The 25,104-nt window shown below is 41.2% G+C and overlaps 3 protein-coding genes across 4 annotated transcripts; all 3 read left to right on the top strand.

The window, feature by feature from the left end:
* The first annotated feature begins 7,388 nt into the window (after positions 1 to 7,388).
* On the top strand, positions 7,389 to 13,163 carry abhd6b (abhydrolase domain containing 6, acylglycerol lipase b). Its single transcript, XM_015968126.3, has 9 exons — positions 7,389 to 7,527; positions 7,621 to 7,752; positions 8,009 to 8,165; positions 8,726 to 8,839; positions 8,938 to 9,070; positions 10,182 to 10,336; positions 12,479 to 12,533; positions 12,615 to 12,715; positions 12,879 to 13,163. Exons 2-9 carry the CDS (start codon positions 7,628 to 7,630, stop codon positions 13,056 to 13,058), a joined length of 1,020 nt encoding a protein of 339 aa, XP_015823612.1. The 5' UTR covers positions 7,389 to 7,527; positions 7,621 to 7,627; the 3' UTR covers positions 13,059 to 13,163.
* A 307-nt stretch (positions 13,164 to 13,470) lies between these two features.
* kctd6b (potassium channel tetramerization domain containing 6b) lies at positions 13,471 to 17,236 on the top strand. Of its 2 annotated transcripts, none has more exons than XM_015968127.3 (3): positions 13,471 to 13,599; positions 14,651 to 14,750; positions 15,775 to 17,236. In XM_015968127.3, the coding sequence occupies exons 2-3, from the start codon at positions 14,724 to 14,726 to the stop codon at positions 16,459 to 16,461; spliced, it is 714 nt and encodes a 237-aa protein (XP_015823613.1). In that variant the 5' UTR covers positions 13,471 to 13,599; positions 14,651 to 14,723; the 3' UTR covers positions 16,462 to 17,236. The 2 variants fall into 2 exon arrangements, with proteins under 2 accessions (XP_015823613.1, XP_054601974.1); XM_054745999.2 differs by lacking the exon at positions 13,471 to 13,599 and adding an exon at positions 14,286 to 14,423.
* A 382-nt stretch (positions 17,237 to 17,618) lies between these two features.
* LOC107391076 (ubiquinol-cytochrome c reductase complex assembly factor 5) lies at positions 17,619 to 19,901 on the top strand. The gene is made up of 2 exons (XM_015968128.3): positions 17,619 to 17,916; positions 19,537 to 19,901. Exons 1-2 carry the CDS (start codon positions 17,763 to 17,765, stop codon positions 19,626 to 19,628), a joined length of 246 nt encoding a protein of 81 aa, XP_015823614.1. The 5' UTR covers positions 17,619 to 17,762; the 3' UTR covers positions 19,629 to 19,901.
* The last annotated feature ends 5,203 nt before the right edge of the window (positions 19,902 to 25,104 follow it).

Genomic DNA, 25,104 nt, shown 5'->3' with positions numbered 1-25,104 from the left:
TAAGATGCACTGAAGTGCCAAATTATTGACGGCACGTGTCTGCAGCACGATTAGACACTCGTTTCTTTAGTTTATCAGCAAAAAAAAGGTTATTTGGGGTGACTTGCTCTTTAATGTTTTTGCCTTTGAGTCCATATCAAAATATTTCATGAACCACGTGATGTATTTTATTTAAACTTTAGGGAAATATTTCCTGGGTGCACATCCATCACCGTTTTGCTTGTATAGTCATCCCCGTTCATTAAGGGAACTCAGACTTTGCTATAACTCAGTATTCTGTTCAGTCTGTTTCAACTGCTGAAATGCAAATCCAAGTTTAAAAATAAAACGTAAAAGAAAATTGGAACTGGATTGAAGGCGGTGGTGTGAGGCGTAACTCAGTGGTAACTCCAGCTTGTGGAAAATCAAACCAGTGCTAAACCAGTCTCCTCCTTTAAAGGACCCTTTCTAGAATCCTTTGAAATTCAAAGTTTCAACTCCTTAGTGCTATTAGGTGTTACCACCAGAAGATGTTTTTCTTTTCTTTTTTTAATGTTTTTTCTCTTTTTAGGCTTAAAAAAACATTTAGAATATTTTTAATAACTTGTTTTTTTACACATTCTCCAAACTTACATATATGGATCTAATTTTTTGTGATTCTTCATTACACACCGAGCTAAAAGAGCTTGTTTTTACCTTTGCAACATGTTTTGGTACGCCCCGCCTATGTCATCCTCTGATGCCTGCAGATAAACGGAAACATCAGCATCTGCTCTGACGAAAGTGGCAGTGGACGCCGAAACGTGTCGGCAAGTAAAAACAAGCTCTTTTTGCTCTGTGTATAATGAAGAATCACAGAACGAACGTAACAAAGATGGTCACTATGGGTCACTGTGGGTTAAAGAACTAGCTCAGGCCCAAACATTCTGCCATAACAAAGGGATCTCACAATCTTTTGGTTCTCCAAATTCTGCTGAATGAGGAAACGCTGATGAAATCCTTTAGGAAGGATAAAGCATTCACACACACTTAGGTGATCTGCTCTTTCTGTGTGTTCTGCTGGCTTTGCTGCCAGGAATCTCCCAGGACACAGAAACAAGCAGCATTGTAGCTCAGACTGTGTTGGGAAACATGAACAGATTTAGGGCTTCTCTATGTAAACCCAAACATGAGAGCCACTCTGCGCTGTTACATTCATTTGTTCTGCTCTAGTTTCCATGTAGGTCATCTGTAGTGGATCAGAGTTGCAGCAGGATGTTAGTAGATAGTCGTTTTACTGTATAATCATGTTATTTACATACGAGATTTGTGAGCAGGCTTGGTAATTAAATCAGATCACAGAATAACTAGAATTGTGTTACCAAACCTCATACACCAAATGTTAATGCAGTTATATAGGGGTTTGTTGCAGGCAGTAGTAAAAACACATGTAGCTACTTTACTCTATTAGATGTATAATATTCAGAAGTATTGGAAAAATGCATCATTACACCTGAAAGCATGTTCAAAACCCTTCTGATGGAGTTTGTTTCACATGCAGACCATCATCTGGATATTCTGAGTCAGAAATGGGGCAAGGAGGCAACATTTGGGAGGTTCTAAGCTTTAATAAGCTTAGATCCTTTTTTGGTTTCTAAATTAGGAAAAGCACTGTCGCGTTTGGTGTGAAAGTCAGAAATCGAGACCAGCAGCTGCATCAGAGGTCTGTACACTATTTCCCCTCAGAGGCTTCGTGAACTGAAGCACATCTGGGAGGATGCCGTGTGGACTGCAGTAAGCAGCAGATGCATCATACCTCTTTTGTGACACCCAGTGGTTGCATGTTGGTTCACAGTCTAAACCGGTGAACCCGTGTATAAAATTTTAAGGGATACTATGCAACTTTTTCATATTTTAAAATCATTTCTTTGAGCCAGTATGAGCTAAAATGACCCTTACAGGCTTAATGAAAAGTCAGACCTCTACCGCTCCCAGTGGCCAGAATAACGCACTTGCAACTTCAGGCTGGCGGGCCGCCACCTGTTGGACTTGCAAAAATGTATCTGACATGCCTGGCACTGCAGTCTGCTTCCAGCATGTTTCTTGGATGTGTTTGACCGTGAACACAGCTGACTTGTTGAATTTGGTGATTAACGGCTCTTGTGGACACTAATGGTGGGCTGGTGAGATGTTTCAGCAGCTAGTTTAGGCATTTAACTCATTCACTGCCACTGATGACTAAATGACTAAAGATGTCGTTTTAGATCCAACTGTTCACTGTTTGGGCATCGGAACGAGCCCCCGCGCCGAGAGCACAAACATCTCAGCTCTGAAGCCCATCTTTATCTGCATACGTCACATGTCACATGACCAGGAAGCAGAAATTCCAAGTATTAGGTGATCGTTTTGGGCCATTCCTGTAAAAAAAAATGAGGTGCGAACTGGAAAAGTGTGTGCCAATCACAATTTCACAACGGATTATGAAAAAACGGATAACACTCGAAACACGCGGATTCTTCCTGATGTAAGAGGTGAGTCTACTCTTTGTTTTGGTTGTTTTGGCGTCGACATCACCCAACATTTTGTCACTCTTAAAAAAACAGTAAAAACAGTGAGAAACGCTGGCAGCAAAGGTCTTTAGCGATCAGGAAACGGCTGGCAGTGAATGAGTTAAATGACTAATGCATTGCAACACAAGTTTCACTCTCAGTTCTACTAAACGGACCACAGGGGGTGCTAAAAGCAAGCCAAAACTGCCATGTGTGCCTTTAAAAACTACAGTGGGAAAATTGAGCTTTACCAGACTTGTCTACTCACCGAAAGTAAAAGGCAGCCAGTAAATGCTTTCTCAAAGTGACGATGTGTAGTTTTTACCAGTATTCTCTGGAGGTATCCATTGAAATGTTGTAAATTAATTAAAAAATATCGGGTCTAAAATACACGGGAACGGTTCTACGTTTCTGGGCGACGCCTTATTGCATGCCCTGTTTCCTTCTACGGAAGCCCATGAGGATAATAATAATCATCATCATCATCAAACTTATATAGCGCTTTATTAGGACACTCAAAGACGCTTGCATGAACTATTACATTCACACAATGCCAGTCAGGGGCATAGCACCAAGTTCTGGGCCCTAGGTACAAGTCTTCTAGGTGGGCCCCCATGCTCAATTATTTAATATCTCTCTTACACATTTTTTGTCATGCTATAAGACAAGATAATAGATATGATCTTAGTTTAACCTCTATATTGAGCAAATACAAATGCCAGCATAATAAAAGTGAAATGCCCAGGCTTCACATACAATTATTTTTATTTGCCAACAATGTGTTCAAACTAAACTCCTGGAATTTATTTTCCAGTAAATGCCCACTGACGGGTCTTCATGTTAGCAAAATCACTTATGAGATCTTTAAAGTCCAATCCTTTGGCTAATTGGCTTCCAATAGAAAGAAGAGCTAGGCTGTTCAGTCTATCCTGGGACATTGTTGATCTCAAATAATTTTTCACCAGTTTCAGTTTGCTAAAAGCCTGTTCACCCCCCAGCAACAGTTACAGGTAGTGTGCAAAATATCCTCAGTCCAATACAAACTTCTCCAAAAATGCTCTGTAATTGCATCCTGTAGATGGCATTAAGCAGCTCAAGAGGAGACCGAATGTGTGGAAATGTGGCACCATATATTTATTTATTTATTTAGGAAGTGGGTCAATACATATTAATGAACATTTCAATAAATGTAAATATGCCAGTTTATAGCCTTGGGCTAATTTCCATCTGCAGACCCTCCGGCAGGTTGATGTTAGACACAAAGTAGTGTAAACATACAGAGATAGTATTTACAAGTCATGTGACAGAGACAAAAACTGTCATCCCATTATACTAACACAAACAAATGTCAAGGAAATTGGACACAGAGAACAACATAGACAGCAATAACGGAAACACATCAAGTGTATTGCACAAACCCCGATACTGCATATGCCCTGACTGTCATGAGATTACATTCACCCATTACACTAGCAGTTGTTTCCCTTTTAATACTGTACCAACTCTTTTCCCGGACAAATAAAAAATATAAGTATTAGACATGATCAGATTTGTTCTCAGGTGTAGCATCTCATTCTCAAATTCAGCTGTGAGATCCTGGTAATATTTTCTCATCAGTGCCTGGCATGATATCTTCATCTGCTCTTCAATCATGTCTGTCATGGTTCATGATGTTAAGCTTTGCTAATACTGATATATATTGATATATTAAATACATATGACATGAAATAAACCAGGTTCTCTCTGTGAATGTAATGTACTCTAAATTTTATAATCCCTGCATTATCAGCCAAATTATAAGATTGTCCGTTTTCAAGATCAAATATAAAGAAATTTAAAATAGGCTTAAAATACCTAACCAAGTCAATAACAATCCTCTAACACCAGTGTCATCATGCTATACGAAAAACAGTGGCAGCTTCACATTCCTGAGATTACCACGAATCCATCGATACCAAGTTTGTCCTGGTCCATGACTGGAGCTGAAATATCCACACAGAGTGAACCCGTTTTTACTGCGAGGTCCGCAAATTAATTGGCGGCGGCCGCCCGCGATAATAATTCTGATTAATATATATATATATATATATATATATATATATATATATATATATATATTAGTGTTTTCACTGATAACACTAATTAATTTATATTTGATCTTGATGGTGAAACTAAAGGCGTTTAACACTGAACACCTAACATGAATGCAGCTTCTGAGAGCTAGCTAATATCAGCTAAAACTGTGTTCTGCTGCTGCTCACCTTCCTTCTTGAAGAACCTAGTCAATACTTGCTTCTGTTCAATTAACTTTTTCTCCTTCTTTTCTTTTCTTTTCTGGAAGCCAGATTTCCCTTTCTTGGGAAAAGACATGACTGACTCTCCTGCCTCCAGCTCTGGCTGTCGGCATCTGCAATGTCTCATAGCTGTACATGCAGCCGTGCAGCCCCTGGCCGCTGGTGTGGACTAAACCACTTTGCACATTTTTCAGGGGTGATAGATGCCTCAGAGATTATTCAGTTATTACTTTTAAGGCGAAATTCTGTTTCTTAACCTCTTTATCCAGGTAAAGGGAAGTTTATTAAGACATTAAGTAAGTTGGGAGGAAAAAACAACAACAATAAAACATTTTTATTCAAAGCTGTCTCAGGGCCCCTCCCTGCAGTGGGCCCTGGGTAAACGGTGCCCCCCCCCCCCCACCCCCCCACCCCAGTCCGACGCCCCGGCTGCCAGTGATGGTAAGCTACTACGTAGCCACAGCCGCCCTGGGGCAGTCTGGCAGAGGCGAGGCTGTCATTTGGTGCCGTCGGCCCCTCTGACCACCACCAACACAGGCAAGTTGGGTGAAGCGTCTTGCCCAAGGACACAACAGCAGAACACCTCTGGTGGGAGCTGGAATTGAACCCATGACCCTCCAATCATGAGGCAACCCGCTCTACTGCTGCCCCAGAATGCATTTACTGATCTGTAACAAATGGTTACAAAACTTTCTGCATTGATAAACTTTGTTCTTTTACACATTTACCTCTCCACTCATTACAAGTGATAAAATGCAATCTAATGTTCTTGTTATTATGCTGGAGGATGCACTCCCAGGGCTTTTTGACCCTAATGGCCATCAGTTGATAAGGTCTTAGTTGAACACAAGAATAATGCTTGCTTACAATGATTTAGGTATGTACTGCCCCCTATCGCCAGGGAAAATACACACTGTCACTTTAAAGCCTGATTTTTAGAATGGTGAATTTGCAAAAGAAGTACAAGAATTTATTTTTTTATAAATTGCCTCAAAATCAAAATCACAAGGTTCTTCACAAGAACAATAATAATATTTAAAAGAAACATCTTAGCCAAAAATTGGAGAAAATTTTTAACTTCAAATAAGCATAAAAATGAAAAGCTCAAAAACTACAGAATTTACAGCAGCAGTCTTCAACTAGATTTGTTCAAGGAACAGTTTTTTCCCAGGAGACTTTGTGAGAATCAGATGCTCTTCTAAAATAAATTTCAATTATTATTATTTCTTAAAATATCAATACTTGATATGTTGATTTTCCTTCCAAATTTGTTATTTATTTTAGCATCTGCCAGTGTTTGTTTGTATTTCCTTTACTAACCCAAGCCACTAGGGGGCGACTATGACATATTAGGCTTCCTAATTGTTCCGCTCTCCATCACTTTGACGTCATATTTTAAGCATGCTGTCTTCCAAAACGTGCTTAGTCTTTAGTCATTTTTCTCTAAGAGAGCCTTTTATGTAACTTTATTTTACTTATTCAGCTTGTTTTCTCCCTTAATTACAATTCCTTTACTTGGCTCATCCTATGCTAGTAAATTTAGTTTGCTTGTAGGCCTATCCTACATGTGTTGCTTTGTTCCTGTGAGCGTTTTTTGTCGAGACACCACAATTCTGCGCTATTATAGTGAAAAGCGCAAAAATGGAGATTCTATGAACTGCTGCAGATTAAATAAAAAATGTTGAATGAGACCTGAGTTTGTAGTCATTTCTGATTAAAGTCTATTTTCCAGTTTGCTTAATTTGCTATAAAAAAGTAGAACATGCATTTGCTCTATTCACTAATAATGGGGTGCCAGGTGGAAAGATCTAGCAGGTCGGGTGAGGCCTGTGGGCCGCCAGTTGACATTCACTGATCTACAGAAAGACCAGCATGAAAATAAGTTGGTGAGGAAGAAGAGGGTGAACAGGAGGTCACACCAAATCCAGTCTGAACGGGTGCGTTTTCAACTGCTTTTAAAGGAGACCACTGAGTCCACAGATCAGGCTCAGGGGGAGAGGGATCCAGAGGGCCACAGCAGCAGATGATCTGTCACCTTTGGTCTTTAGCCTGGTGCTGCACAACCAGTAGGCTTTGGTCACTGGACCTCAGGGAACTGCTGGGGGTGTAGAGACAGCAGATCCCAAAGGAATGGTCTCTAATGCAGTTCAAAGGTGCTACATTAACCAAATTGTAAGAAAAAAACCCTCTAATTAATATGTCTGAAGAGTTGTTAGCGCTTCTAGCTGTAGGCATACAGGTCTTCAGTGTTGCAGCTGATCTGAAGCAGTTTCTAGCTGTCTGTAGCAAAAGCAATAGAGTAAATGCAATGATTCATAATCTAACTAGTTATATATCTGCAGAAATCTAAGTATTTTGAATGTTCTGCATAATTTACAATTACTGTACACAAATGAGCATCAATTATTTTCTAACAACTTTTTATTGCTTCTATTTTTAATTTAACTTTTTCTGAGCTCAGTCCAAATTAAACTTGAGGGTGCGCTCCCTTTAAAATATTGACCCTAACTTGTGGCCTGGTTTTCTCTAATGTTGACTAATAATCGATGAGTTTCACCAGAGCAAACATAATCTGACAAAGCTAACTGTGCTCTTCAGGGGGATGGTTTTATTTCAACTCTCCAGGAAAATGGTTTAACACATCAACAGAAACACCAATAAAAGCCATGTCCACATGTGTTTGCACGTGATACGAGAGACCAGGAGAGAAATAAGAAACAGGAAAAGTAAGTTTTATATTTTCTTAAATGTATTTTTCAGGATTTGACACATTCACCCAGTTCTTGTGTGAACAACGCAAGTTCCTGATGTGTTTTTAGGTCAGTCATGGCTGCTGATCTGGATGTAGTGAACCTGTTTATCATCGCTGGAGGAACACTGGTGATTCCCATCCTGGTTTTCCTGGCTTCCTTCTTCCTCTGGCCATCTGTGCTCATCAGAGTCTATTACTGGTATGGAGGGAAATTATGGTGATGAGCATCCATTTGAGTAATTTTATATTCAGAAGTCAGACTAATAACTATTAATTTCATATTTGACTTGCTCTAAAAAAATGTGCCTGTTTTCTAAAACTATTGTTTATGAGACAATAAATCAGATTCCCAAAATGACCAAACTGATTCCATAATCAGCTTAATTTTCCCAAATGTAATTTTCATCAAGAGCATGTCTCATTCTTTAGGGTTGTGTGAATCTGTTTGTCTCCAGGTACTGGAGAAGGACTTTGGGTCTGCAGCTGCGCTTTGCAGACTGTGGTGGTTATCGCTTCTGTTACTCATACAGAGGAAAACCTGGGATGAGACCTTCGATCTTAATGCTTCATGGTTTTTCTGCTCACAAAGATACATGGCTGACAGTTGTCAAGGTGGGAGGAACTCTACGTTTGTTGCAAAAATATAAATCAATATTAAAAATCTAACACACACCGCGGTAAACCATTATGGTTTTATTAAAATGTAGACTTTTTTTATTAGTAATAGTTTTTTGTCATTGAAACAACAAAACTGAATGTTTTATAGAGAAATTAACATATAGGTATGAAATCCTCTTTATTCCATAAAATTATGAATTTTTAAATAACAGAAAAATTTGGGAATTTTTCTTGATGAAAATCAAAATATCTCATTAATGTGCATTCCTTCAAGCACTTTTTTGTTATTTTACATTATGTCAGAAACATAATCACCTTGAAATAAAAAAAAATGCATGGATGAATATATTTATAAGTTCATTATGAATCTACATATTTATGTTGTGGCAAAAAGAAAAGAAACAGGTAAGACAGAAAACCTAATTTGCATTTGTTAGTTAACTCAGTGTTAATCATTATCATTATAACAGCACCAGCATGAACAACGTACATCAGCGTGTGAAGTGTTTCATAAACTCACCTCTCTTTGCTTTGTGTGCTCTTCATGTGTCTAGTATTTACCAAAGCATCTGCATATTGTGTGTGTGGACATGCCTGGTCATGAGGGAACAACCCGCACCAACACAGAGGATTACTCCATTCAGGGACAAGTCAGAAGGATCCATCAGGTTCTCAGAGGAAGGGACTTTTAATGGATGGGAGTATTTTTCCTATGTAGATTTTTTTAGATTTAAAAATCAGTTTGTGTCGTCTCCTCCATCTGTAGTTTGTGAGAGCCGTTCACTTAAACAGGAAACCATTTCATCTGGTTGGAACCTCCATGGGTGGCAATGTAGCTGGGGTTTATGCAGCCTGCTTTCCATCAGACCTCTGTAGCATGACACTCATCTGTCCAGATGGTCAGTCACTTTGTGTGTGTTTTTAGGTTTGTGTCCCTCTTGTTACTGAATTCTTACTCTGTTGTAGCTGCCATGAAATACAAATCTAACTCCATGTTTGGAGATAAAAATGTTTCCAGTGAAAGTTTAGCTTCAGAAGAGTCTGTATCGTGCTATTTGACCCCTTCCAGAGCAACGATAGGCTCAATAAACTATAATAGATAGATGTAATTTGTTTTAGAAACATAAACCAATCCTTCAACCTGGAAATAAGATGAAACTCCACCTCTATCCATATGAATTCCACCAACTGTGGACTCGGAGACCGCAGATTCATACATGCTGCAGATTCACCCTGACATGTCCGACTCAGCGATTGGAAAGGGATCCTGTACCTTTTGCAGAAGAAAATATATATTTTTAGGCTTTTTAAAATGCAACCTAGATAAGAAAGAAATCAATTATTCACAGTTGTGGAGATTAAACTCCCTGCTAACTACATAGAGAGACTGGATGTTAGTGTTTGCAGTCCAGGGGAAGAGGGGTCAAGATCTGAAACACCTCAGCCAGGCGCCTGCTATTGCTATTGCCTAGCTTAGCAGAGTTTACCAGAGCTGAAGGGAAGACGCAGCTGAGACAGGAAAATGCATGCATGAAGCCAAAAACCACTTTTAGGGTGTATTTTGTGAAGAAATAACATAACATGGTCAAGTGCTCTAAAAAGTGGAATTTGCGTAGGAACTAAGATAAACATGCGTTAAGTTTTACAGATAAAACCCAATTATGCAGTAAAAACAAAAATCATTCTGTAGCATAAATTATGGCATTGATGCAGAAAAATTGTGTTTCGCTTAACTCAATCTTTTCTTCAGATAGGTAACACTCTACAGTCTGAACAGAAAACTTGAACAAACCATTATGGTTATATAAATACACACAAAGTACTAATAAAATACGTCATTAATGAAGAAAATTAGTGCTAAATCTTTTAAAACGTCTCTTTCCTTCTCATCTTTTTCACTTAATCAGTTCTTTAGTGACGTTCTTTCTGCTGTTTAATGTTCCAGATATTTCCGTTTGTGGCCATTTTATGTCATTTTGTGACCAGTAAAACACTGGTTTCATCTTGCAGGTATAAAACATCCGTGTGAAACCAAATTTGACAATCACCTGCAGGATCTGGAGCATAACTACACACTGAACATCCCGCTGATCCCCACTACGCCCGAAGAGATGGAGGACATGTTCAGGCTGTGTTCCCACGTTCGATTTAAAATCCCTCAGCAGGTAAGATGTAGGCATCGCAAGTAGCACTAGAAAGTTCCTGAAGAAATGTTGATGGGGCTTGCAGCATAGGTTTGCAGGGAAAAATCCAGCAGAGGCTTGGAGACAGTCTAAGCCCTGGGTCACCAGGAACCCTATAAGGTGCCTCCAGGCCCATTCACCGCTCAGCAAAGTCTAAAAAAATACTTTCTGCTGCCATTTTTTATAGCACTTTATATGATTTAAAACATGACAGCATAGATGGCTTACAGAACTGTGGCAACAGAGGAGCAAAGCAAATGGGTTGTACAATGAAGCTCTGTGATAGAGTAAGCAAGACGTATCAGAAATGAGCAGCAGCAGAATGTTACTACAGATGCTATTTTTGCTTTAAGGATGCTGATAGAGAAGTGCAAAAAAATGATGTGCATCTTTTTAGATTTAGAGAAAGCATATGGCAAGATGCTGAGGAAGTCTAGAGTGAGAAGTATGTTAGAGTGGTGCAGAGCATGTTTGAGAGCTGTAAGGCAGCAGTGAGGTGTGCTGTAGGAGTGCCAGACGAGTTCAAGGAGGCGGTGGGACAACATCAAGTGTGGGCTCTAAGTAGTGATGCACCGATATGAAATTTTTGGGCTGATGCCGATATCCGACCGACATTAAGATCACTGTTACGGCCGATAACCGATATTTGCAGATAATGATATAAAACACAGCACACATATTTACTGTTCTGAGATGATTTCATTCACTGTTCACATGACTAAACAATTACACATCACTCCCCTCACCCTCTGAAACAGGCAAACAAATGGAGATGAGATGGAAAAAATATTGGCTGTTAATATCGGCCCGGTTTTATTTATCGAACCGATACCGATGTGTTAAAAAATGACTAACATCGTCCGATACAGATATTGATGCCGCTATAATGCCCAACCCTTGCTCTAGGCCTCTTCTTGTTGACTTTGTTGATGGACAGGCTACCAGACTACGTTAGACTGGAGTTTCCATGGACTATGATGTTTGCAGATGACATGGTGATCTGCAGCGAGAGCAGGGTGGAGGAGGAAAAGCTAGGTGGAGATGTGTACAGGAAAAGAGAGGAATGAAAGTAAGTCACAGAAGGACAGATACTGGCTACCCGTAAACTTTAGGGTCAAATTTAAAATCCTGATTTTTGTTTTTAAGGCCCTGAACGGTCTAGCACCGGATTACCTGTCGGATCTTGTCACTAGATATGTGCCAAACCGGGCGTTGAGGTCTGCTGATTGCCTGCTGCTTCGTGTTCCATTAATGAAATACAAAATGCGGGGGCAGCGTGCTTTTGTCTATGCTGCTCCGACATTATGGAATGCACTTCCTCTTTCGTTGAGGCTGGCACCATCCTTCCTCCAGTTCAAATCGCTGCTGAAGGCTCACTTTTACGACCAGGCATTTTTAAATCCCTGACTTTTATTATTTTATTATGTGTCTTTTTATTGACTTTAATTATCTGCCTTGTTGTGCATTTTATTGTTGACCGTGTATTGTTTTATATTGTGTTTTTACTTTTTATTCTGTACAGCACTTTGGTCGGCTGCCATGCCGTTTTTAAATGTGCTTTATAAATAAAGATGGTATGGTATGGTATGGTATGAGTGTAAATGAGAGGGACACAAGTGGAAGGGTGATGTTACAGAGAGTAGAAGTAAAGAAGGTAGAGGACTTTAGGTACTTAGGGCACGGGCCTACTGTCCATAGCAACAGAGAGTGTAAAAAAGAGGTGAAGAAGTGTATGAAGCAGGTTGGAGAAAAGTGTCAGGTGAGATGTGTGTTGAAAGGATTTCAGCAAGAATGAAAGGAAAAATGTTGAAGACAGTAGTGAGAGTGGCCATGTTGTCTTGTTTAGAGGCCATGTCCATGAGGAGACCAAGACAGGTAGTATGACTCTCCCTAGACTGAGCTGGCCGATTTGATGTGTGGTTTGTGTGGGTCCACTCCTCCGTTCTGTCATTAAGGAGAATATTAAAGCAAGAGACCACTTCAGGTGTGAATGTGATGTCTGCCCGTTTACGTGGCAGCCCTTTGCTCATCTGTGAATTAGTAAAAAGGTGAAAAGAAAATAATATGAATGAAAAATTAAAAGGTTAATCATTTTATAGTTTAAACCTGTGAATTTTTATTCAGATTCTTCAAGGGCTGGTTGATGTTCGACAACCTCATAACTCATTCTACGAAGAAGGTTAGTTCACAGTGCTCTGAATAATGTACGCCACAACACAATAAAGATAATATTTAACTAACAGAAATATTCTTTCATCAGTGTTTATGGAGATTATTGGTGAAAAATCAAGGTATGCCTTGCAGGAACACTTGCATCTCATAACTACCCCTTTGCAAGTAATATGGGGAAAACAAGATCAGGTAAGTGATTTAAAAATAACACAATGACCCACATAAAAACATAGATAACTGCTTGGTGTTTCACAGAAATTATGAGATTCTAATAAATGCATAGGATTTAGATGCTAACATGAAGTAATTCATGTCAGATGGATAAAATAATTATTGTTTCAAATGTGTCTAGGTCGTGGACGTCTCTGGAGCCAATGTTATTGCAGAGTGGGTGGCTGGATGCAGAGTGGACCTGCTGGATAACTGTGGGCACTCTGTGGTGATGGAAAAGCCATGTCGCACAGCCAAACTTCTCCTGGAGTTTATCATCTTGCAGCAAAATTCTGGGAGCGGCACAAAGAAGTGTTCTTGAATCTTAAATCACATCCTGTTTTGATGCCGTTTCTTGCGTGTGTTCAGTCACACACCACTTCTAATTGCACATTAAAACTGAAATAAAGAATGAAGTGTCCAAACATTGCTTGAGTTACATTTCTATGTAAAGTGGATTGGGATAATACACATATATGGATTTGCTTCCATTATTGTGTCTTCGTGTTCATGTTTTTAATGAATAATAGACAACACAGTAGGCAAATATTCAACATAAATATATTAGATTGATTCTAGTGTTAGTCAATACTTAATGCCACTGTCTAATGGTCTCAAAATGCAGGATGTTCACCTGAATGGGCATTTGAAGGACTGCCTCTTGTGAATATTTGCATGTTTAATAGTTTTGCAGGAGCCTGTAGTCGGCTGGGCCCCTCCTCTGTACCATGTAAGCCCGTTCCGCTCTCTGTGGATGTGTGCTTTTGCATGCTAGGAGGCTGCAGCAAGACCTCTTCCTCCTTGTCCTTCATCCTCCTTGTGGACAGTGTTTCTGCAGCCTGAAGCCGACCACAGCTGCTACGGTACGACCCACATTCACTGACTTTTAAATGCTGACCACAGCCCACTCTTATTGGACCCAAAACACAAAAGCTAACACCAAAGAAACCCGGTCATGTTCTGCTCTTATCCGCAGATAGCCTAAAGGAAATCCTGTTGATAGCCGCAGTTGTTTATGTATCGCTAGTTGTGTTAGCTTGCTAACTAGCAGCCTAGCTAGGCTAACAATCATTACGCTAACCATTACTCACTTTTACTAACGCTTCAGATAAAGCAGCATAAAATACTATTTAAACTGTAACACAATTCACTTTAAAATACACTTTGTTGCTTGAGAGATGTACTTGTGTATTTCGTCGCCTTTCGTTTAAGTATTAGCAATCAGGATGTCAGTTTAAGCTATAAATTAAAGCGGTGTGGTGGGCTTTTCCTCTTTCCCCGTACAGGTGTTGCTGTAGAAGTAACAGAACCTCTCGATTATAAAATTCAAACCCTGGTTGTTGAAATTACGTTTGAGATAACACTTCTTTCATAGTGATAAAGACGAGGGCAGTGCAAATGCAGATGTTCCCTCTTTTGTTATATTTGACCTTGTTTGGTCACAACAGTGCTGCAGAGGAACCGCTAACATTCAGACCATTTTATTTCAGGGTATTTCCTGTAAAGAGCATCAGCATTTTTCATATTCCTTTTCTCTAAGTGTTTGTGCTGCTGTAGCAAGTGAATTTCCCCACGGCGAGATTAATAAAGTCTGTTCTAGTCTATTATAGATGACTAGGAGGACTACATTTATAAGTATCACATGGGATAATCTGATAAATATGTTTGGGACACATAAAAATCCACAGTGAGTAGTAATCTGGTTTTCCGTTTCTTCAGACATATGCATGTGTTGTTTATGTTTGATATACTGTTGAAGTTCTCTCTGATTAACAACCAAACATTTTACGTAAGATTTACTGCAGCTGATCAATCAGCTACTCTACAATGTTGTTCATAAAATCTAACATACGTACAGAGAAGTGTGTGCAAAATTAAGTTAATCTGTAGTAATGTGGCTGTTTTCTTCCACAGATAAATGTAAAGTGTGCAGATTGTCATCTGTTCCTTCTGTTTTGTTTCTGACCAAGTCGGTATTCTTCCACAAATGGATAATGGAGACTGGGGCCATAAGGTATGTTATGGTTGTGGTTAGAAATGAAGACTCAATGTTAATAATGTTCTTCTTCCTGATAATCAGTCAATCAAGGTTATTAGTTCAGTGCTTTTCAAGTCATGGCAACCCAAAGTGCTGTAGAACAATAATGCATAAAAGGATGTCCACAGCGAAATTAATAACAACAAAAGATGTTGAGGAAAAAATAAAACTCATCAATGATAAAAAAAATAATGAAATCATGTGTACTTTTATTTAGATTACAATAATTTAATATACTGGGAGAACTTGGAAGATTGGAATACTGTGCAAAAGTATATTTATTTCAGTAATCCAACTAAGACTGAGAGACCATCTAAAGACTCAGGAACCCTTTGCAGATGTTCTGGATCCAATAGCTGATTAGAGTGTGACACTTTGATTTTACTTAACCTTTTCACAATCTTCTAATGTTTGAATTTGGGGTTTTCATAAGCTGTACGCCCTAATCATCACATTTATAACAAATAAAGGCTTGAAACATCTGGCTTTGCATATAATGAGTTAGGGCTGGGCAACAAATCGAAAATGTATCGTTATCAAAATTTCTGACTCATATCGAGATAATTTTTCCCATGTCAATAAATTTGATAATAAATAAATGAAAAGATGTGTGTAGGTTGGCAACGTTCATGTCCCTTTAAGAAGCTGTACCACCTTGTCACTAAAAATGTGTCCCAATGTAATACACGTGACACAGCCCCATCTAGTGGACAACTTTTGTTTCTCCGCATACCTGTAGTTATTCATTTATCGTTATCGAGTTGAAATCCTCAATTTATCATGATATTGACTTTAGGCTATATCGCCCAGCCCTATAATGAGTCTATCTTGTATATTAGTTTCACCTTTTAAGTTCAGTTAGTGAAATAAAATAACTTTTGCACCACATTTAAATCTTCTGAGTTTCTCCTGTAAATCTGTTTTGAACAATATATTTTTATTCTTGAAGAACTACAAATTATTAATATTATTTCTCACTTTTGCAACAATTTTCCTTTAGATGACCACTCCTGTTACCTTGAATGTGGGAGGCCACCTGTACACCACTAGTCTGTCCACCTTGCAGCGTTATCCAGACTCTATGCTTGGTGCCATGTTCAGGGGTGATTTTCCCACAACTCGTGATTCCCAAGGGAATTATTTCATTGATCGAGACGGGACACTTTTCCGGTACATCCTTAACTTCCTGCGAACATCGGAGCTTACCCTTCCTGTGGATTTCACAGAGACAGACCTGCTGAGGAAGGAGGCAGACTTCTACCAGATCGAACCTTTGATCCAGTGCCTTAATGATCCCAAACCGCTGTACCCTCCCGACATCTTTGAGGAAGTCGTGGAGCTCTCTAGCACTCGGAAACTGTCTAAATACTCAAACCCAGTTGCGGTGATCATCACACAGCTAACTATTACGACCAAAGTTCACGCGCTGCTTGAAGGAATTTCAAACAATTTCACCAAGTGGAACAAACACATGATGGACACCAGGGACTGTCAGGTATCGTTTACCTTTGGACCGTGTGACTATCATCAAGAGGTGTCTTTAAGGGTTCATCTCATGGACTACATCATGAAACAGGGCTTCACTATCCGGAACACGCGTGTGCATCACATGAGTGAGCGTGCAAACGAAAACACAGTTGAGCATCACTGGACTTTTTGTAGACCAGCTCACAAAGTTGAAGACTGATATCTGCTGGAGTTACCATTTCACTACACAAATAATTATAAAACAAAGCTCAAAATCAAGACAGCAAAAAAAAAAGCTAATTCTTGATTTATTTTCCAAACTTAACACAGTTGTTTGTGATATTGGAAATTTTGGGGCAAATGGATGAGATTTGAGACAGTAATGCTGTAAAATCATAATTTCATTTATTCTGATGACTTACCACTTACCCCCCCAAAAATATGACTGTTGTTTATAGGAAGTCATTTAAAAGAAAACAGTGGGATTGTTAAATACCCCCTTTTTGAAAATTAATGCCTGCATATATGCTCTCACATCTTAATATGAAATTCAAACCTACAGGAATGTTTTTACATGATTAGTATAACTTATCTTTGATCCTGTAGATTTCTGATGAGAAAATTTAGTGTCCTAGATCTCCTCTTAGCTCCCTGTATGGTACTAATTGAGAAGCCCCTTAGAGTTGTTGCATGTGTCTTGTGTAAGTATATTTTATGTATCTGTTGTGTGATTTCTAATACTGTGTCATGAGGTCATTTCAGCTATGGTGCGTTTGGTCATCCCAGTTAAATTAAACCCTCATCTGTGTATTTCATCTCATGCTATGGTAGAACTTTTGGCTTTATATCTGTTTTTATACTGTGTCATACATACTATGTTTTGAAATCCAATCGCTCAAGACCCGTCCCAGGAAGTTCAATTTTAGACCATTTAAGAAGGCATGGTTACCATGGGATTGAATAAAACACAAAATAAAGAATTGTCATAAAAATCACTTGCCTGTTTTTATTATGTTTTGCTGAAATTATTAAAATAATTCAATATTTTTAAAGATTGGGTGAAAATGTGTTTAGGTGTCAGTCAATATTGAAAATATGCCATCTAGTGATTTTGTGTTCAACTAAAATGCAAGAAGCATCTAAATATATTCGATTTTTTTAAATATATGCATCATATTCATTGAAATATTTTGCCTGACGATTCAGAAGGTTACGTGTTAAACTTATAATGAAAAGTAAAACATTTGCATTTGATTTGTAGACGCGTAAAAACCGGATATTACGTTTTTAAACGCGTTTGTTTTTAATTCGCCGTAGAGCTAGCCACAAATGCTAGCTTGCTACAACGAGGCGAATCAGAACACCGCCCGCCTGCTATAAGCCATGAAACAAAACGAGCGCCATTTCTCATACTCTCGTAATGTTTCCAAAGGGCACGTGAAAGACAAGAGAGTGGTTTTGAACCGCTTTTGCGAAGACGCTGTAAACTGGACTCTTAGCTTTTGTTTTTTATAATTCGCCATGTTTTATAGGAGCAAAACAATAAAAAGGCTTCTGAGCATCGTTCCAGGGAAACGCCAGCTGGGGCCGTACAGGTTTCTACCCATCTTCTTTTGCATCGGAGGAGTCATGGAGTGGGTTATGATCAACGTGAGGATAGGAAAAGAGACTTTCTGTAAGTGTCAACAAAGTTAGCTTCTTTATTATGCACGCTTTATCTGAGGCCAGTCTACACGGTGGAGACAGGAAGTAGCCGCCATGTTTGTTTATTTTATTTTTTTAACCATATTGATACACTGCATTAAACACCCACCGCATGTCATGCCACCTTCTTCGTTAATATTGAAACGCTTTGGCATTGCGTGTCCATCTTGTCCTACTGTTCTCCAAAATGGTAGTATGTCTGCCTCAAGCCACAATAAGTCTTAAACATGTCGTGTTTCCTGAAGGTCATGACTGCAAATAGTGCTGATACTGGTCCAGAACAAAAATATTCTCTAAAGTCAAACTATCAGGCAGCAGGCCCGAGCTGTCTCTCCTATCAGGATTATGCACTTCAAACCTATGCTTCATCACATTTTAAACCATATATTTTATGTACTTTTATCTTTTTGATTTGGATCGGTTTTGGATCTGTTTCAAGCTGGTACTACGTTAGGACTGGTTTAAATCAGTTCCCATGTTTGAGGCACATCACTACATTACTGGCCTCAAATATTCTCTGGAACATCTATGGGATGAAAATAATTTTATAACTTCAACATCTGCAAGATCTGTGTAAAGAACATTTCATTGTATATATGTTCCAGTCTGCAGGAGTCCTTCTGATCTGAGAAAAATACTTTATTATAAAAGTCAAGTGCTAATGATGCTACAGTCAGTGGAGACTAAACTAAAGGTCTGATCACAATCAGAATAAGGGAAAGCCATATTATCTACCTTATCTTATAATCTACTTTACAGATTTCACCACTTAAGACTATCAGTTGTGTTCAACTACACTACTTTTCAATTTCTTTCAACCTTTATTTTACCAGATAAAATATTTGAGAACATGTTCTTATTTACAAACATGACCTGGTGGAGATGTCTTAGAGGTGGGATCCATTCAAATCCATTGACCAGTTTAAATGTAAGCCAGTCCAAACTATCTCAGTTTAAAGAATCTGAGACAAAATCTCTTTGGGGGTAAACTAACACCTAGTCAGAATGGGTCATTTCTGACCTCATTTAAAAAAAAAAGGTAAACCCATGGTATTTTATGTGAAATTTTGTTCTGAAGCCTTGTGAAAGCTTTCTTTAAAAAGAACCAGGTTCATTATCACTTATCAGCTTAGTAATTTATGAAAAAATTACTCATGCAAAAGTTGTAAAACTGCTACTATTTTCAGTACGATACCAGAAAGAAACAAAATAAATAAATATTGACACCTCCGTTTCATCAGCTGTCTGAGAGTACAAAGTAAATCAGCACCTTGGAGAGGGTTCTCCTGGGTCATGTGCGCCACATATTAATTTACACGTGTGCTTTTGCTGCAGTGACGAGCCAAAATGTTGCATGACTTGTAACACATGTATACAAATGTAATTGTTGGGTCACCTAAGTAGAACAGAGCCATAGGTAATAAGTAGTATTGTTTTTATTATTGTCCTATTGCTACACACATCTTATTGTCCTACTATGCCACATTTAACAACATGTGAAGAGAGTCTGATAATAAGTGGTATGGATCTACATGTTTTTAAATAACTGCAGCCCTGTTTCATCGCTTAAAATATTACTTTTGTTTCACAGATGACGTCTACAGGAGGAAAAAATCAGAGCGGGAGTACCAGCAGAAAATAGCAGATGGTCAGATAGTTCTCCATCAGCCTGCAGACAAGTGAATGATGTTCACAGGAGGACTCTTTGTTGGACTCTGATTCTGTCGCTGGATATCACAACTATTAATGTTACAGACAACCTACAAGATGACGGATACACTTGCAGCATGCAGGTTTTAATGTTTAGCTGCAGTAACTGTGTTCAGTAACATCACAGCTCGAGTCAGAGGCTGCTTCAGATCACAGAAAAATTATGTGTTAAAACTAGACCAAGCCTTTATTGATCTGTGCTGGAAACAGAAAAGGCATGGCTGCAAATTAAAGAAGATAAAAACATTTTGTGTAATTTGAAAGGTTTTGCACAAATGTGATAGTATGTGAGAAACTGTGTGGATGATTTGCCGGTTATTTCACCGTTTCCCAGGTATAATGGTGAGTTTCTGCAATATGACTTTGATAGGATACATGATGCAACAACACCCAGCGACATCCTTCTATCAGCATTTACAAGGCGTGCAGAATTATTAGGCAAATGAGTATTTTGTCCACATCATCCTCTTCATGCATGTTGTCTTACTCAAAGCTGTATAGGCTCGAAAGCCTACTACCAATTAAGCATATTAGGTGATGTGCATCTCTGTAATAAGAGGTGTGGTCTAATGACATCAACACCCTATATCAGGTGTGCATAATTATTAGGCAACTTCCTTTCCTTTGGCAAAATGGGTCAAAAGAAGGACTTGACAGGCTCAGAAAAGTCAAAAATAGTGGGATATCTTGCAGAGGGATGCAGCAGTCTTAAAATTGCAAAGCTTCTGAAGCGTGATCATCGAACAATCAAGCGTTTCATTCAAAATAGTCAACAGGGTCGCAAGAAGCGTGTGGAAAAACCAAGGCGCAAAATAACTTTCCATGAACTGAGAAAAGTCAAGCGTGCAGCTGCCAAGATGCCACTTGCCACCAGTTTGGCCATATTTCAGAGCTGCAACATCACTGGAGTGCCCAAAAGCACAAGGTGTGCAATACTCAGAGACATGGCCAAGGTAAGAAAGGCTGAAAGACGACCTCCACTGAACAAGACACACAAGCTGAAATGTCAAGACCGGGCCAAGAAATCTCAAGAGTGATTTTTCTAAGGTTTTATGGACTGATGAAATGAGAGTGAGTCTTGATGGGCCAGATGGATGGGCCCGTGACTGGATTGGTAAAGGGCAGAGAGCTCCAGTCCAACTCAGACGCCAGCAAGGTGGAGGTGGAGTACTGGTCTGGTCTGGTATAATCAAAGATGAGCTTGTGGGGCATTTTCGGGTTGGGGATGGAGTCGAGCTCAACTCCCAGTCCTACTGCCAGTTTCTGGAAGACACCTTCTTCAAGCAGTGGTACAGGAAGAAGTCTGCATCCTTCAAGAAAAACATGATTTTCATGCAGGACAATGCTCCATCACACGCGTCCAAGTACTCTACAGCGTGGCTGGCAAGAAAGGGTATAAAAGAAGAAAAACTAATGACATGGCCTCCTTGTTCACCTGATCTGTACCCCATTGAGAACCTGTGGTCCATCATCAAGGAGGGAAAACAGTACACCTCTCTGAACAGTGTCTGGGAGGCTGTGGTTGCTGCTGCACGCAGTGTTGATTGTGAACAGATCAAAACACTGACAGAATCCATGCATGGCAGGCTTTTGAGTGTCCTTGCAAAGAAAGGTGGCTATATTGGTTGATTTGTTTTTGTATTGTTTTTGAATGTCAGAAATGTATATTTGTGAATGTGGAGATGTTATATTGGTTTACTGGTAAAAAATAATTGAAATGGGTCTATATTTGTTTTTTGTTAAGTTGCCCTAATAATTATGCACAGTAATAGTCACCTGCACACACAGATATCCCCCTAAAATAGCTAAAACTAAAAACTACTTCCAAAAACATTCAGCTTTGATATTAATGAGTTTTTGGGTTCATTGAGAACATGGTTGTTGTTCGTTGTCGTCGTCCTCGTCTTCCTCCGCTTATCCTGGTTGCGGGGGCAGAATCCCAACTAGGGAGCTCCAGACCGTCCTCTTCCCGGCCACCTCCACCAGCTCCTCCGGCAGGACCCCAAGGCATTCCCGGACCAGATAGGAGATGTAACCTCTCCAACGTGTCCTGGGTCGACCCAGGGCCTCCTGCCGGCAGGACATGCCCAAAACACCTCCCCAAGGAGGCGTCCAGGAGCCATCCTGACCAGATGCCCAAACTACCTCAGCTGACTCCTTTCGATCCGGAGGAGCAGCGGTTCTACTCTGAGTCCCACCCGAATGCCCGAGCTCCTCACCCTATCTCTAAGGCTGAGCCCGGCCACCCTACGGAGGAAACTCATTTCGGCCGCTTGTATCCGCAATCTCGTTCTTTCAGTCATTACCCAAAGCTCATGACAATAGGTGAGGATTGGGACGTAGATCGACCAGTAAATCGAGAGTCTGGCTTTCTGGCTCAGCTCCCTCTTCACCACGACAGATCGGCTCAGCGTCCGCATCACTGCAGACGCTGAACCAATCTGCCTGTCGATCTCCCGATCCCTCCTACCCTTACTCGTGAACAAGACCCCAAGATACTTCAACTCCTCCACTTGAGGTAGGACCTCTCTCCCGACCCGGAGTTGGCAAGCCACCCTTTTCCGGTCGAGAACCATGGTCTCAGATTTGGAGGTGCTGATCCTCATCCCAGCCGCTTCACACTTGGCCGCGAACCTACCCAGCAAGACCTGAAGGTCAGAGCTGGATGAAGCCAGGAGGACCACATCATCTGCAAAAAGCAGAGACGAGATTCTCCTGCCACCAAACTCGACACACTCCACACCACGGCTGCGCCTAGAAATTCTGTCCATAAAGGTAATGAACAGAACCGGTGACAAAGGGCAGCTGTGGCGGAGTCCAACCCTCACCGGGAACAGGTCCGACTTACTACCGGCTATGCGGACCAAACTTGCACTCCTCTGGTAAAGGGACTGAATGGCCCTTAACAGAAAACCACCCACCCCATACTCCTGGAGCGTCCCCCACAGGGTGCCCCTGGGGACACGGTCATAAGCCTTCTCCAAATCCACAAAACACATGTGGATTGGTTGGGCAAACTCCCATGCCCCCTCCAACACCCTTGCAAGGGTATAGACCTGGTCCACAGTTCCACGGCCAGGACGAAAACCACATTGCTCCTCCTCAATCTGAGATTCAACTATCGCTCGGACCCTCCTCTCCAGTACCTTGGAGTAGACCTTTCCAGGGAGGCTGAGGAGTGTGATCCCCCTATAGTTGGAACACACCCTCACGTCACCCTTCTTAAAGATGGGAACCACCACCCCGGTCTGCCACTCTACAGGAACTGCCCCTGATGACCATGCAATGTTGCAGAGACGTGTCAACCACGACAACCCTACAACATCCATAGCCTTGAGATACCCAGGACGAATCTCATCCGCCCCCGGGGCTCTGCCGCTGTGTGGTTTTTTGACTATCTCAGCAACTTCTGCTCCCGAGATTGGACAGTCCATCCCCAGGTCTCCCGGCTCTGGTTCCTCCTCAGAATGTGCGTAGGTGGAATTGAGGAGCTCCTCAAAGTATTCCTTCCACCGTCCAACTATAGCCCCAGTTGACGTCAGCAGCTCCCCATCCCCACTGTAAACACTGTGAGCGAGTTGCTGCCTTCCTCTCCTGAGGCGCCGGACAGTTTGCCAGAACCTCTTTGGAGCCGATCGATAGTCTTTCTCCATGGCCTCACCAAACTCCTCCCATGCCCGAGATTTTGCCTCGGCAACTGCCACTGCTGCACCCCGCTTGGCTAGCTAGTACCTGTCTGCTTCCTCAGGAGACCCACAGACCAGCCACGCCCTGTAGGCCTCCTTCTTCAGCCTGACAGCTCCCAAAACCTCTGGTGTCCACCAGTGGGTACGGGGGTTGCCACCACGACTGGCTCCGGCCACCTCAACAATCGCAGAGTGGAACAAGGCCCACTCGGAGTCAATGTCCCCCACTGCTCTCGGAACGCGGTCAAAGCTCTGCCTGAGGTGGGAGTTGAAGACCGTCTTGACAGGTTCTTCTGCCAGGTGTTCCCAGCAGACCCTCACTATGCATTTGGGTCTGCCAGGTCTACGCGGCATCTTCCCCTGCCATCTGATCCAACTCACCACCAGGTGGTGATCAGTTGACAGCTTCGCTCCTCTCTTCACTCGGGTGTCCAAAACATACAGCCACAGGTCAGATGATACGTCTACAAAGTCTATCTGCGACCTAGGCTGCCCTGTACCGATGGGCATCCTTAAGTTCGAGCATGGTGTTCGTTATGGCCAAACTGTGGCTTGCACAGAAGTCCAATAACGAAACACCACTCGAGTTCAGATCAGGCGGGCCGTTCCTCCCAATCACACCCCTCCAGGTCATGCTGTTATTTCCCACGTGAGCATTGAAGTCCCCCAGCAGGAAAATGGAGTCCCCTGATGGAGCAATATCTAGCACTCTTCCCAGGGACTCCAAAAAGGTTGGGTACTCTGAACTGATATTTGGCCCATAAGCACAAACAACAGTCAGGACCCGTTCCCCGACCCGAAGGCGCAGGGAAGATACCCTCTCGTCCCTCGGGGTAAACCCCAACACACAGGCAGAGAGTCTTGGGGCTAACAAAAAGCCAACCCCAGCCCTCTGCCTCTCACCCGGAGCAACTCCAGCAAAGGAGAGTGTCCAACCCCTCTCAAGGACTTGGGTTCCAGAGCCAATGCTATGTGTCGAGGGACGAGGTGAGTCCGACTATATCTAGCCAGTATCGCTCAACCTCTGCCAAAAGCTCCTGCTCCTTCCCCACCAGCGAGGTGACGTTCCATGTCCCAGAAACCAGTTTCGTTGTCCGGGGATCGGACCGCCAAGGCTCCCGCCTCGGTCTGCCACCCGATCCACACTGCACTGGACCCTTCATGTTCCTCCTGCGGGTGGTGGGTCCACAGTTGGATGAGCCCATGTATCCGGTTCGGGCTGGGCCTGGCCGGGCCCCATGGGCGAAAGCCCGGCCACCAGGTGCACGCTCACGGGCCCCAACCCCAGGCCTGGCTCCAGGGTGGGACCCCGTAACCTCCGGGCCGGGTACTCTGACTCTTTGTTTGCATATCCATGAAAGATGGAGTTATTTGCAAATTCCCACTGAACGTACCTACACACCAGTGGATTTAGCTGTGGGAGTTGCGTTGAACCACAAAGTGTGGAGGGCAACATGTGAAGTCCAATCCTCATATTTTTTGTTACAGTGAGCTTCTGAGGGTGGTATTTCTGAAAAAAGCTAAAAGGCAAAAACATACATCAACTCAATATTAATTTATAATTAGAAAACATTTTGGATAAGCCAGAATGTATGGTGGTGTAACAATGTGGAAAAATTGTTATAAATCAAGTAGATTTCTGTCGGCTGAGATATTTAAGGATTATTTTCAAGTATTTTTTATATAATCAAAAATACAAAAATGCCAGCATAAAAGCAGGTGAAACGCTCTCTAAATGAGAAGTTAAAATTCTGTTGAACAGA

Source organism: Nothobranchius furzeri, chromosome 15 (assembly GCF_043380555.1).
Source record: "Nothobranchius furzeri strain GRZ-AD chromosome 15, NfurGRZ-RIMD1, whole genome shotgun sequence".
In the NCBI taxonomy this organism is placed as follows: Eukaryota; Metazoa; Chordata; class Actinopteri; order Cyprinodontiformes; family Nothobranchiidae; genus Nothobranchius; species Nothobranchius furzeri.
This window is presented reverse-complemented; position numbering and strand designations above follow the sequence as displayed.